We start from the raw sequence: 14,257 nt of genomic DNA, 5'->3' as shown, positions 1-14,257 counted from the left end.
GCTCCTCCGCCCGTCTCCCGGCTGCTGGGACCCGCCCCACGCACCAGCGACCGCACGGCACCGAGCCTGGCACAGAGCTGTGCTTCGTCAAAGAGAAACACGATCGTTCTTAATAAGAACCAGCGATGCCAGTTTCCCGTTGCTCGGCACCCTGTGGGACGGGGGGAGCTCGTGAACCCCACGATCAAAATCATCTTGTTACAGGTGCAAGTGGGTGGTCCACAGGCGTGGGGGGCGAGCAAGGCAAACACCGGCCGCTGACCCAGACGGGGGATCCGTCTGTGATTTTATTTAAAAGCAAGAGCAGCACCACGTGGTGGGAAGGCAGGCACCTAAAGGAGGAGACTCCACGTGCCGGGAGTTAACTTACCTCTGAGACACACGTTAAGGGGAACGAGACACGGCAGGATGCATGACAATGTATACAGCACGTTATCACTTGGTTGTTACGAGGTGTAAGAGACAGAAACAGTAATACGGACGCGTGTTTGAACGTGTACGTACATGTGTGTGTATTCTTTTTCTCATAAAAGCCTAAACTATTTCTGGAAGTAAAACCATGAACCTGGTAACACTGGTTGCTTCCAGGGTGAGGAGCTGGAGGCCAGGGTGCAGGGGACAGTGTTCTCTGCACACCCGTTCGCCTTTTGAAGCTGGAATTGCTGTTTAAGTCCATCCCAGGTCTCCCCGGGACGCAGCCACTGAGAGGTCACCCACAGTGTAGGTGACAATAGGAATGCCTGCAGATCCAGGCGGGCTGGTGAAGGTTCAAACAAAGCTCACAGAGTCCCCTGTCTTAGGCCCCCCGCACCCCCCAAAACACCACCCACCTGACTCGGCCACCTCAGAGATGGGCACCCCCTGCTCCTGGGACATGAAGCCCAGGATGGAGAAGATGGCAAACCCGGCCACGAAGCTGGTGCCGCTGTTGAGGAAGCAGAGGGCGATGCAGTCCCTGCAGGCGGGGCGGGGAGGTGGGGACAGGAGGGTCAGAGGGGCAGCCAGCGCCTCAGGCCGGGACGCAGGAACCCCAGGTGACGCCGCTGGCCTGGCAGGGGCAGAGGGAACCCAAGGGGCTGGTTCTGTCCCCCCAACTCCATGGGCTCAGACTTGGACTAAACCCACAGTCATCCTGCAAGAATGAGACCCTAAGGAAGTAACAGAATCTAAACATTACCCATGGCCACACAGCTCCCCTTTCCCATCACGCTGCCACTGCGCCTCCTGGGACACTACCCCTGTGACCCCACGCATGCCGGTACGTTAATGGAGAGCAGAGGGGCACGGAGAACCCAAGCAACAGGTGCTCTGTACTCACCTAAATTCAATTTTGAAATGCATGATGTGATTTTGTTTAGTTAATACTAAAACTGGCTTAAATTCTCTGACATGAGCCAGGTGGGCCCGAGGGAACCACAGGGAGGGGATTCAGTGTTTGCTGGGGCGCAGGTACGGAGCACACAGGACCAGGCTCTGTATGACGTCACTCCCGAGCTGGGCTGCTTGCACACCTGTGCCCACTGCCCTCTACATTAGCCCCAGGCTGGGCCCTGCTGGGGGTTCCCGGCCACCCATCACCGTCCCGTCCTGGGGGAAGCAATCCCTCGCCCGTGCTGCCACTGGCTCCTCTCACCACCTGGCAGCCCTGGGGGTTGGAAAATGGCGCGAAGGCAGGTGCGGCGTAGGGAAATCCACGAGCTGGCGCACCCTCCACATCTCCCCTGCTCTAGCACACCTGGAGGGACAGGTGCTCAGGCCCTGCCCCCCGCTCACCTGTAGCAGTTGTTGTGGTACTTGTTGTAGCTGCCCAGGGCCGTCAGGCACCCTAGGCAGATGGCGAAGGAGAAGAAGATCTGGGTGCCTGCGTCCATCCACACCTATGCAGGGAAAAGACGAGAAAGCTGTGCCTCAGGGGAGCCAGGCTGTCTGGGCTCCACGGACCACACAGGCCTACAGCCAAGCCAGGCACAGGACGGCAGACCCCTGCCCTCAGCCCGCGCAGGCAGCCCCGCGGCCATGCTATTCCGATGCGCTCGACTTCCCGGGCCCCTAGACGGAGTTTCTCGGGCACCCCTGGGATGGCACGGGCATCAGGCATTGGAGAAAGACTAAAGGACCCACGATGGAGGCCGACGAGCTGGTGCTCTAGAACCGAGTGGGGCCTGGCCCGTCTTTTCTGTAATGGAAGCAAAGCCCAGGGCTCTACCTCCACGTCCCCCACCCCAGGTCCCCCGGCAGCGTGCCGAGATTGGAAGGATCCCAGCGACAGGCTTTGCGGGGATGCGGGTCCTTTGCGTCAGCGCCTTCACGGGCACGTAGCTTTGCCCCTTGCGCCTCAACATCCTCTGCAAAACTGGAAGAGCGAGCCCCAGGTCACGAGGCGTCGAGAGGATGGACAGAAGTCATCTGTGAAGAGCTTTGTACTCCCTGGGGGGAAGATAGCTCTCCAGCTAAACATAGGGTATGGCTGTGCTTGTTATTATCTCAGCTGGCTGGCCCAGCCTGTGCATGTTATGATTTAGATTTAACAGCTAGAATAACATCCCAAAGAGAAAGAAGATCAAGGAGAACGGGACCTGCGGCGCTGCAGACCCACAGGAGGTGGGGTCCTGCGGCCACAGACCCTCCCCGGGCACCTCCTGCCTTCAGGGGACCTGAGCACCAAACCGTGGCCGCGGACATCGCCAGGCTGGTGTCCTAACACTTTTGGGTCCGCATTTCTTGTCTCATGTCCGCCCTCCTCGTGAGCCCCCAAACAGGCCCCCGCTCTCCTTCCACTAAAATAGGGCTCACAGGGCCCACGGGCACCAAAGCCTCAGCTGCTTCTGTGTACAGCTCCTCGGCCCCTACCTGTTCCCTCCCCACATCCCTAACCGTCGTGACCACCCCTAACCTCCCTCCTCTCTCACCACTCACCCCCCCAAATGCCCACTCTCCTCGGCATTGCGGTGCGTCTGAGGGAACCCGTGTCAGCTGACAGCATCAGAACGCAGACTCCTCAGCCAGCATCCCCGGGTGAGACCCTGAACTAGGCCTAGAGGAGAACCCGGAAACCTGTATTGTTTCAAAGCTTCCTGGGCGACCCTCATGACCAGTCAGATGTGGGGATCCCTGCCTTCCAGCCCCTGAGAACTGGCATCCACCCGGGCACTCTTTCCTCCTGCTCTCCCTCCACTTCTGCAGGGATGGGGACAGAGCGGGAAAGAGGGTGAGGACAGGGGGAGACTGTCTCTAACCTTCTGCCCCTCCTGCCCACGGGGACCCCCATCCCCAGGCTATGAGGGAGGCAGGAGCTGCCACCAGGGACAGGGTGTCCGGGGCAGGAAGCACAGAGGAAGACCCCAAGGGAGGAGCCAGGGCCAGCAAGGAAATAGGCAAGGTCGAAAACACCAAGGGGAGCTTCTTTAAACCTCAGGAAAAATGATCATGGGGAAAGGAGAGGGGGTCTCGGAAGCTGGAGAAAGAAAGGGCAGGAATGAAAGGAGAGAAGCTGAGGACAGGCCACAAAACTCCGAGGACGCCCCGGGCCGAGGACGTGCCTCGGGGAGCCTGGCTGTTCCTTTGCAATGTCTCAAATCCTTTCCTCTTCTAAACCTGCCCCAGACTCTGCGAGGAGAGTTCTCCCAGGAAGACCCAGTTGCCTCTGGTCTGAAGGTCACTGTTCCTTTTTGTTCATTATCACAGCCCCAAGTGCGGGTTGCTGTGGCAAGAGGTTCTGAAGTTGTACAGGAAGGATCCCGCCAGGCTGGGATGGAGGGCCGGGGAGGTGTCTCCAGGCCGGTTATCCAGGTTGCAGCCCTGGACCTGCCCAGCCTCGGGCCCCCGAGGCCTACTCCCCGTGCCTGGCGGGGCCCAGGCTACAGCCTGACCCGCCGTCCACGCAGGAAACTCTGTTTCCTTGGAGATGTTCCGTGGCTGCGCACGTGCAGATCCCACGGTTAGGAAGTGTTGCAGACTTGGGCTTGGGAAGAAGAAACAAGAAAAACTGTGACTTGGCAGGTCACCTCGCCCAGAGGAGGAGAGACTAAGACCGAGTTGGGAGGAGAGGTTGAGGAGAACGGAGGAAAAGGCAGCAGGAGGCCTGAGAGCTCAGAGTGCGGAGCTCAGATTGGCTGGAGGCTGGCGAGCCGGCTCCTCGCAGCTGCTCCTGGCCAGCCTGCTGGGGCGGGAGAGCCGCGGGGCCGCGGGAAGGGCCGGAGGACAGCAGGGCAAGCCATTCTCTACCCCCTACAGGCGACCTGCCACGTGCCCCGTCCGCGAGCCCTGGTTTCGGGAACAAAGCTCCAGGGTGTGGTTGGCTGGCGCAGAAGACTGCCCGACAATACAAGCGAAAAGCGCTTCAGGGAGTGTGGGCTAAAGAGAGGTCTTGGAGGGGCGACAGAGGGAGAGAGAATTTCTAGAAGGTCCAGGAAAGATGTTTTCAACCTGAGTCCAACCCCAAGGACTATTACATTTTCTATTTTCAGGAAGGCAATCGTATGTAAGCCTGGGCTTTGGAGTCAAACTGAACTGAGTTCAGTTCCTAACTCTGTTAATAACTAGCTGTGTGATCTTAGGCAAATCACTTAACCTCTCTGAACCTCACTTTTCTCATCAGGAAAATGGGTATAATAACAAGTAAAATAACAAATGGGTATATTAAGAAATAGAATGGGTAAAATAACAAATAAAAATAATGTATGTAAAATGCCTAACACATAAAGAAATATTAGTTCCCTATCCCACTTCAGAATTAATTCTAGAATAATAAAAATCAACTCTTAAAACTAATCATTCATATTCTTTGGGAAATGTATATCATGGTGATTAAGGCAGAAGACCCCCAAAAGACGACTTGGGATGAAACCCAAGCTCCCCCTCCATGCTTGTTTCGTAGTTTGGGGCAAATTTCTTAACTTTTCTAAGCTCCAACTTCTTCATCTGTAAAATGAGGCTACACCTAACTCGTGGGATTAGTGTGAGGACTAAACTGTCTTGTGCTCTTAGGGAAGGGCCTGGCAGACAGTAAGCACATAATACACGTGTCAGCTATTGGCCTATTTGTCGTTGCTGTTATTTTAAAGAAGCACCTCACCTTCCAGTAATAATAAGGTCCCATAGGTTTCAATGCACGACATCAAAATGAAAAGACACGTTCTAATCAATGGCTCCAACCTCCTTCCCTAAATAAACCCTTCCTTAGAGAGCTTAAGGTAGAGGTTTCAGGTGTTCAACAAGGACTCTCCGGACACCCCGTCCCCAGCCCCTGTCCTTATCGATCTACCAAAGTGCAGTGGAACAAAGGGTCAGGGTGAGGGAAAGAAAAAGCGCCAGGACCCAGCACATGCTGCACCAGCGGAGTCTCCCGGGGCCGCTCCCCAGTGGGAAAGAGACGGTGCTGGGGGCGCCGGGAGAGGCAGCAATCCCCCACCACACAGCAGCCTGGCCAACGAGATAAACTCAGCAGTGTCTCCGCCTGGCTTCCGCTCCAGACCGAGAGCTTGGCCGAGAGAGGCGCTCTGGTCTTTGTGCTGCAGGAATTTTGCAGCTTTCTCAAGTGCCAGGCAAATGCAGGTTGGCATTGGCACACTTCCTGGGGAGCGCCAGCTACTTCCATTAGGGCTCTGGCGGGGGGCATCCCGCCTTGCAGAGGCTGCTCTGCTCACTGACAGAAAGGTGGGCTTCAGCAGGAGGCCAGGACCAGCCGTTAGTAAGTCTGCTCGGAAGCTCAGGACCAAGCCTGGCTCTTGGAACGTCTCCCTCCCTGGGCTCAGAGGATTCTGAAGGCATCGCTGCCTGCACAGCCTGCAGCTGTCCAGGTTGGAAGGATGGTGTCCTGGAGAGAAGCCTGAAAGAGGTCTTATTCCCTGCAGTAACCCAGACACAGAATTACGGCCTTTTAACTCTCAGAGTTGAAGGTGCTCTGGTCCACCTTCTTCATATTTGCCGGCAGCTATTACGTAGCAAAAGTTACACCTAGAACATACCTGGCACAAAAGGGATGCTCAATAAATGTTTGCTGAATGAATGAGCTGCGAGAGAAACAAAGACGAGCAGACAGGACGTTGCCTTCAAGAGACCGTAAAACCTGTGGGACTTGTCACCATGCAGACCTGGATTCCAGGTGCAGGTGTGCGGATGGAAAGTTCTTTAAGCTCTCTAGGCCTTAATTTCCTGTCTATAAGATGGGGATACCTCATTGGTCAGCGGTGAGGATTAGTGAAATAATGCATGTGCCCCTCTTAACGATGCCAGGGCCATAGCGGGCGCTCAGCAGTTGTTAGCTAAAAAGCTGGTCAGGACAAACAGAGCGTCGATCACAGAAGCCATAGGTCAGTTCCAGAGACGCTGGACCCTCTCTCCCTTCCTTCTTTCATTCTACCTGCCTGTCTCCCAGCCTGATCTCCAGGAGAAGGCGGCTTGCGGCTCAGCCACTGGTTCACACCGCTGCCCCAGAACCGCAGCGGCTCCCTCCTGCGTGAGGGATCCAAGCCGAACCCACCCCCGGCCTCCGAGGCCTCGCCCAGCTCTGCTGCCCCGCAACCTCCTGCTTGCTGCCTGCATTCCACCACGGCACTCTGGGTCCCGGCCTGCCGTTCCTTCCACGTGACCTTGGGCCCTGTTTGCTCATCTGCGCAGCGAGAAGTTTGCAGAGATGACGTTGGGGTTTTCTAGCTTCAGCAGCTGGGGTTCTACAGTTTGGCTCCGAGGCCCGACTGCAGCCCTTGGGTCCACGGGGAGACGAGGTGGCTGCCCCTGTGTCTCTATCTGTCTCAGAAACGGGGACGGGAGGGTGAGCTCCCATCCCACCGGATGTCGTGGGGAAAGAGCCCGGGCCGAGGCTGGGGAGGCTTCCGGGCTCGAGTGGTCTGCTGCTTCTGGGAGCCCTGGCAGCCGCAGGACTCAGGATGGAAGAGCTCGTAATTCATCCGGGGGTGCTGGGAGGCTTGAGAAGAGCCACCCCAAATTCTGCACAAGGGGAGCCACTGCCTTCGTGGGAACGGTCCCCGCCTCGGAGGGAGCTGGGGGGCTGTTGCCTCCTCTGTTGCCCCCTCTCACCTCTCAGCAGTGACAGTGCCGCTGCCTTACTATAGAAACGTACAAAAAGCCGTTCGATTTCTGGTTTGCTCTGAGCTGGGCGTCCCTTTCAGGGGCACAGCCCTTCCAGCCCAGGAGGAGGCCCCGGGAGGTGACCTCTGTCAGGGAAGCGGGCTCAGGCCACAGCCAGGCCGGGCGGGGCTCTGGGCTGTGCTCACCCGCGGCCTCTCTACCCCCGGCCCCCTCCTGGCTTTGCTGGCCTTCAGAACGGCTGCCAAAGAGAAGACGAGACCCCGGCAGAGGCTTCTCAGTACAGGCCCTGCTGTCCAGACCCTCGTCAGCAGACAGCCCCCTCCCGGAGGGTGGACCCTGAAGGAAGGGCCGGGGGCCTCTGGACAGCACACAGGAAACTCAGCACCACCAGCCAGCTGGCCCTGGGAGGCGCTGGGGGCTGTGGCCAGGAGCGGGCGTTGTGGGCAGAGGGCGGGCCAGAGGGGCCAGTGGAGGGTCAGGAGAGAGAGAGGCTGCTCGAAATGAAAGGAGACACCCGGAGGGGATGGGAGGTAGTGGAAGGGGAGAGCCTGGGGGAAAGGCTGTTAGGACGCATTTACAGCGCCCCAGAAACACTACAAAACACCACGAGGGCCTCAGGGCCCCTGGGTTCCCTGGCAGCTGTGAACCCAGGAGGGGGACATGCGTGGAGACACCCCCCTCAGCGTGGATGCCTGGGGTTGTCCAGGAGCAGAGATGCCCAGCTGAGCACAGGGACGGCCCCGTCTGTGCGTCTTACCTGGGGGTCCCACAGACGCGTGAGGTTTGGGTACAGGTAAAACTGAATTCCTTGGGCGGCCCCAGGCAGCGTCACCCCTCGAATCAACAGGACCACCAGCATGAGGTAAGGGAAGGTGGCTGTGAAGTACACCACCTGGCCAAGGGGCAGAGAAGAAGGTGAGGAACTGGGGCAGCCAGCAGCGGGGGGATGGGGAGGGGGCAGGGGGAGGAGCCGCCAAGCCCACGGCAGAGGTCACCGCTTCTGCGCCCTCCCGCTCCCCCCGCAGCTGCTCAGCCCTCAGCCTTCAGCCCTCCCCCCTCCCTCTGTCTCCCTGACACACACCCAGCAAATATCTGCTGAGTGACTGAGCGAACTTAGGCACGCTCCCAGCAAGAAGTTTAGAACAGTGGCAAGGGTCGTCAGGGACAAGAAGCTCTGTCACACATGACCCCTGTCCCCACAGAGCTCACAAGCTTAGCACAACCGGGCAGCCAGCTTAGGAGGGAAGCCTGGTCAGAGGCCGCCAGGGCGGGAGTCCAAGAGAACTCGGGATGCCCTCATGCACTCCAGGGCAACGAGTCTCCCCAGGGTCTCGGGGTGGATGACAGTCATGTTGAGATTAATAGTCATGACGGAATTGCTTTCCCAAAGAACAGCTGTATGAAACGGGGAGCCGTGAACCGTGTTCAGTGTGCGATGTGCCCACACGCATGGTGCATTCCAAGATCAGATTCCTCCCCACGTGTCCCTCCTGCCTCTCTCTCTCTGTCCTCTCTCTCTCTGTCCTCTCTCTCTCTCCCCTATTCCAGTTCCCCAAATACCAGAAGGACATACCACTGAATCCAGGAAAGGCACAGAATCAAGGAAGAGAGACATGTGAACTCCTCGTGGGGTCATTCCCTCCCATCCCCGACTAGGTACAACTTGGGGAACCCCTGGGTGGCTGAGCCCCCGGGGGGAGCAGGGTGGCCCAGGGAAGGGAGGGGCCTGGGGCCCTCGAACACAGACCTTGCCCGTGGACTTGACCCCCTTCCAGATGCAGAAGTAGCAGATGACCCAGGCAAGCAGGAGGCACAGGGCCAGCTCCCAGCGCAGGGCCCCCAGGTGCTGGATGCCGTCCGAGATCTTCAGGACCCGCCTCCTGGGGAGAGAAGGGTGAGCGACTGCGCCTGTGCCGCCGGCCTCAGCTCGGGCAGCGGAGCCGGGCCTCCGGCTCTGGTCCGAAGGCTTGTCGGCTCCTTCACTCTGATCCGTGAGGCTCTGCTTAGCCCAGAGATGGGAGTAGACAGAGAGGAGGCAAAGACAAACTGTTCCCAGGCGGGTTTGCTCTGGCAGGCTGAGGACCAGTTTAACCCAGAGAAGGGGGGGCGAACACGTATTTTCTCAACCGGAGGGTTAGGATGCTTTGATATGAGGAGCCATGTCTTCGGTGAACGCCAATATTTCGGGGAGGGGCAGTAGAAGCAACACACATGCAGCCGCAGGGGAGGGCGGACCCACATGGCGGGCGGGGTGGGGGTGGGGGCGAGGTGGGGGTGGGGGCGGGGAGCGACGCAGGCCCAGCGCCAGGAGAGCCTCGGGAAGAGTCCTGCCCTAACCACAAATACAGGCACGGCGGGAAAAAGCCACTCGGGTGACGGCGCCACCAAAGGAGGAGGCAGAAACTCGTCCCCTGCAGCCCATGGGGTCCCCAGCCCCGCGCCCGTCTATGGGACACGCCACCCACACTGCGATGGCACAGGGGCCTCACTTACTCCCAGAACTCGATTACGGGAGAGGTGGCGTTCTCAGAGCTCACGTTCACGGAGCTGCTGGCCCTCTGGAACTCCACGCAGTGCTCTGCCGGGGGTCCAGGGCGGGGCGGGGAGCGAGAGAAACATCACTGGCCGGTATGTAACATGAGCAGAGAGTGGGGCGAAATTTCAGGAGACTGGGAAGCACGGTATCTGGGCTGAAGGTGCCTAAACAAAACAGCCTCATAATAAAACACAAAACGAAACACATAATGACCTCAACAAAGCCACTGCACCCTCTCCCACTTCTCCGGGGTGGAGCCGGGGCGGGGGTGGGTGGGTGTAGCACATTCTCATTAAAGCACCACCAGGCGGCCTCAGGAAAGATGCTTTGCACGCCATCAGCTTCAAACATACGAATATTTCTGGGCCACTGTCCTGTAGAGAGTGGCCTTTGAGGAACAATAAGGATGCCTTCTGGGGAAGTGATGCAGCTGAGGGCTAAGAGCACAGGTACAGATCGGAAGACTCTGCTTTGAATCCCTGCCCCCCTCCGGCTATTCGCTGGGTGGCTTTCTAACTCACTTCCGTGGTCTCTAAATGTACACGAGGGGACTTCCCTGGTGGCGCAGTGATTGGGAATCCGCCTGCCAATGCAGGGGACGTGGGTGCGATCCCCGGTTTGGGAAGATCCCACATGCCGTGGAGCAACGAAGCCCGTGCGCCACAACTAATGAGCCTGTGCTCTAGAGCCCGCGAGCCACAACTACTGAGCCCATGCACCTAGAGCCTGTGCTCTGCAACAAGAGAAGCCACCGCAATGAGAAGCCCGAGCACCGAAACAACAACCCAATGTAGCCAAAAATAAATAAATTTGAATAAATAAATGTACATGAGAAGATCCCAGTGTAGGATTGATAAGCGGAGACTGCCCGGCACTCCATAAATAGTGGCTTTTAATTACCCGTCTACGACTATGGACTTTTCACAAAGTGTTCACACTCTTCTTTACGTTTTATTAGGACAGTAATCCTGGGAAATATCAATAAAGACAGAGAGCGTTTCCCCATTGTGCACACACGAAAGCTGATCTTCTTAGAAATAGCCCAGCATCGCTTGTCTGTGATGACATGAAGGCTGGGATCCAGCTCAGCAAATTGTGTATGTTCCACCTTCAGAAAATCTGGGATCTGACCCTTCCCGTTACAGGTATGAGCACCAGTCTGGTGCAGGTCACCACGGCTCCCGGCTCCCTGATGGGCCCAGTTTCTGCTCTTGCCTCCAGAGTCAAATCTCCAGAGAGCAGCCAGGGAGGCTTTGCTCAAACTTCAGTCATGTCATGGCTCTGTCATGTCCCAGTTCAGAAACCTCCAAAGGGTTTCCCATCACACTCAGAGAAAGAAGCCCAAACCTCATCATCGCCTCCAAGGCCCCATTCCATCCACCCCTCTCCTACTGCCCCGCCCCCACTCACCTGCTCCGGCCACACCTGCCCTGCTGCCCCCTGGATGCCACCCCACTTCTGCACTGCTGCTTCTCCTACCTAGTGTCTGCCTCCACACGCCCTCCTCCTTCAGAGCATGACCCAGCGTCACCTTCTTAGAGATGCCTTCCCCGATGACCCTATTTAAAATGACACCCCACCCCTAAGATTCCCAGTCTCTCCTCCCCGTTTAGTTTTCTGCACAGCAGTGGCTCTAGCATGACACATGCGATGCACTGATTTTGTTTCTGGTCTGTCTTCTGCCGCTAGAATGAAAGCCACGAGGGTAGGAGCTCTATTTCTGCACCTTGCATGTCCCCAGTACTTGGAACAGAGCCTGGGGTAGAGCCGGGGCTCCACACACACCTGCCGAACCACGAGATATTAGCGGAGCCCTCTCTCCTCCAAACCGAGTCACTTTCCTTGAAGCCTCAGTACACCCAAAAGGGCTGTTCCTTCTGGACAGGATGGGATGTCCTGTACTACTCTAGACGCTAGGCTCCGAGGACTCCAGACTCACCAGGAGAAATGCCCAAAATGTCATGGAGCCAAAGCCCTGGGTATTGAGTTTGCCTCAGAGATGCTCCCCCTGCCAAGTCAGCCAGAAGCACACAGGCCTGATGATGGCCTGAGGCCAAGCCCCTGGGCACCAGAAAGGCAGAAACTTTCTACAAGAGGAACTGCACTGAGACCTGGATAATATCCCCATGTGAGAAGCTGGCAGGGCGGATTTTAGTGCAGAGAGAGAGAGAGAGAGAGAGAGAGAGAGAGACGAGGGAGGGAGGGAAGAAGGAAGGAAGGCAGGAAGGAAAGAAGGGGGAAGGAAGAAAAAACACATAATAAAGAAAATAATAGAATAAAACAGATTTTAAAAACTTGATTCATTCCATGAATATTTTTTGAGAGCTCATGATGCTAAGTGCAAAAGGTGTAGAGATGAAGACACCATTTTTGCCCTCAAGATCTTGCAACAAACAGAGGAAAAGCGGGGTGAGTGCCACAGTCAAGGGCCGGGGCCAGTGTAGGCACTAGCAGACACACTTGAGAAGAGCCTAGCAGATCTTGGGGTGTCAGGGGCGGTACCTCCAAGATTTGACTTTTCACTTGACAAGTAGTGGGACAAAGTGGTGACAAGGGAATGAAAGCCTGGAGAGACAGCATCAAATATGAGGGCGAGGGGGCCTTGAACACCAGGATAAACGTGCAAAACCACTTCCCTGGCAAGCAAATAAAAGATTCACACTCTAGCTCAGAACTGAGTAACTTATCTGAACAAGAAAAAGTTCATCACGGCACAGGTAGGACCTCACTGACAGGCACGAGAGGTGTTTGGACATTGGGAGCAGGACAGTGTCCACCTGCGCGGTCCAACAGGGCAGTGACCGGCCACGTGTGGCTATTTACATTAAATTAATTTAAATTAAATAAAAACTTTAAAATTCAGGTCCTCACACGCACTAGCCATGTTTCAAGTACTCGATAGCACATGTGGCCAGTGGCTACCGCATCAGAGTACAAAGCACATTTCCTCACCACAGATAGTTCTTTTGGAAAGCACTACCCTAGAAATTTTTAATTTGTATTTTTAATTGAACATTTTCTTTCAATTCATTAGACTTAGTAGTTCTATCGCCATAGAGGCTCTTGTCTTAAAAGAAAATCATGGGAGAAAATTACTTGCTATGGTAAATTATACTGATGTCATACAAAACAGCTTATCCCTGGTTAAATCCACATGACTTGGGAGTTGGAAAGGCCTAAAATAGTATCAGAAAGAAGACATGAAGAATAAATAAATGAGAAAACAATATATCCATATATCAAACTAACCACGTTTCAAATCAAAACCCATAAAGGGCTAAACTGCACAAAAAGAAGTCAGTTCTATCTTCATAATAACGTTGATTCAACACATGAATTTTTTGAAAAAGTCTGTGATATTTTTCCTGTGATGCTGGTGGACTCTCGCTCTTATCTTTGACATTAGACCTCTGTCACCTCCTTGGCAGATTTCTAGCATGTCCCAGGTGAAGGATGGGGCCTGGGGACCAGGATATGGGGACAATCCCTCTCCTGGTCACCACAGCAGAGCAGGTGGAGGTGACCTCACCTGTGTTCCAGTCGTGGCGGCAGCTCCCCCAGGGCAGGTCGATGGTGAAGCTGCTGAAGAGGTAGAAGAGGGCCCAGGCCAGGACGATGATGTAGTAGATGTTGAGGAGGATGACAATGGTCTGGGAGGCATAGCCGATACCTGGGCGGAGGCACACGGGGCTGGGGACACGGGGCAGGTTTCTGGCTCCGCCCACCCCTGCTCAGGAGAGGTTCTGTGCTCCCCTGTGAGTGTCCTGAGACACGGGGTATGGGATCTGGGCTCCTGGATCGCTGCCCCCTCCCGTCGTGCAGCACCCCCAGGCCAGGCCGGGCTTCCTCCTGTCTCCTGCTGCCCTGCCCTGCTGCCTGTACACTCTCATCTGTATGCTGCAAGTTCACTGATTCTAAGCTATCTTACAAATGTACAAGGCTAACTCCGAGATTCCAATAGCTAATGTTCCCTGGAATTCGTCTGATATATTTCTGAAATGTAAAAACACGCGTTAAGGGACTTCCCTGGTGGCACAGTGGTTAAGAATCCGCCTGCCAACGCAGGGGACACGGGTGTGAGCCCTGGTCCGGGAAGATCCCACATGCTGTGGAGCAACTAAGCCCATGCGCCACAACTACTGAGCCTGCGCTCTAGAGCCCGCAAACTACAACTGAGCCCGCGAACCACAACTACCGAAGCCCACGCGCCTAGAGCCCGTGCTCCACAACAAGAGAAGCCACTGCAATGAGAAGCCCGTGCACCGCAACGAGGAGTAGTCCCCACTCGCTGCAACTAGAGAAAGCCCGCACGCAGCAACGGAGACCCAATGCAACCAAAAAATAAAACTAAAAAAAACAACACGCGTTAAAAGCAGGAAGAGACAGTTCACAGAGGAGCACACACACACAGGCAATGAACATCCTCACAACACACTCATCCTCCCTAATAATCGTAGGTGTGCAAAATGAAAAATGATGAGCTACCATTCTGCACCTGCAACACTAGTGAACATGTTTACAAACGATATAACTCAGTGATTTCCAAACTTGTCCACATAGTAGTAGAATTAATTACCTGGGAATATTTAAAAATTCCAAAGCCCAGACCAGACCCCAGGCCAATTTAATAACAATCTCTGGGGGTGGGGTACAGGCCTCAGGATGTTTGGA

General features: G+C 55.8%; 1 protein-coding gene across 5 annotated transcripts in view; it reads right to left on the bottom strand.

The window, feature by feature from the left end:
• The window catches only part of SLC6A13 (solute carrier family 6 member 13), a 36,234-nt gene that overhangs the window by 4,266 nt on the left and 17,711 nt on the right, over positions 1-14,257 (bottom strand). For all 5 annotated transcript variants that reach the window (XR_004476439.2, XM_049694842.1, XM_033404203.2 and 2 more), the window contains 6 exons: positions 13,116-13,256; positions 9,544-9,628; positions 8,798-8,930; positions 7,808-7,942; positions 1,774-1,877; positions 831-955 (listed from right to left, as the gene is read on the bottom strand). Coding sequence is in view for 4 of the 5 variants with exons in the window: in XM_049694842.1 (XP_049550799.1) it covers positions 831-955; positions 1,774-1,877; positions 7,808-7,942; positions 8,798-8,930; positions 9,544-9,628; positions 13,116-13,256 (723 nt within the window). In the remaining variant the exon portion in view is untranslated. The remainder of the gene's footprint in view (positions 1-830; positions 956-1,773; positions 1,878-7,807; positions 7,943-8,797; positions 8,931-9,543; positions 9,629-13,115; positions 13,257-14,257) is intronic.

This window comes from Orcinus orca, chromosome 11 (assembly GCF_937001465.1).
Source record: "Orcinus orca chromosome 11, mOrcOrc1.1, whole genome shotgun sequence".
In the NCBI taxonomy this organism is placed as follows: domain Eukaryota; kingdom Metazoa; phylum Chordata; class Mammalia; order Artiodactyla; family Delphinidae; genus Orcinus; species Orcinus orca.
The sequence above is the reverse complement of the archived record's forward strand: the minus strand, read 5'-3'. Positions and strand labels throughout refer to the sequence as shown.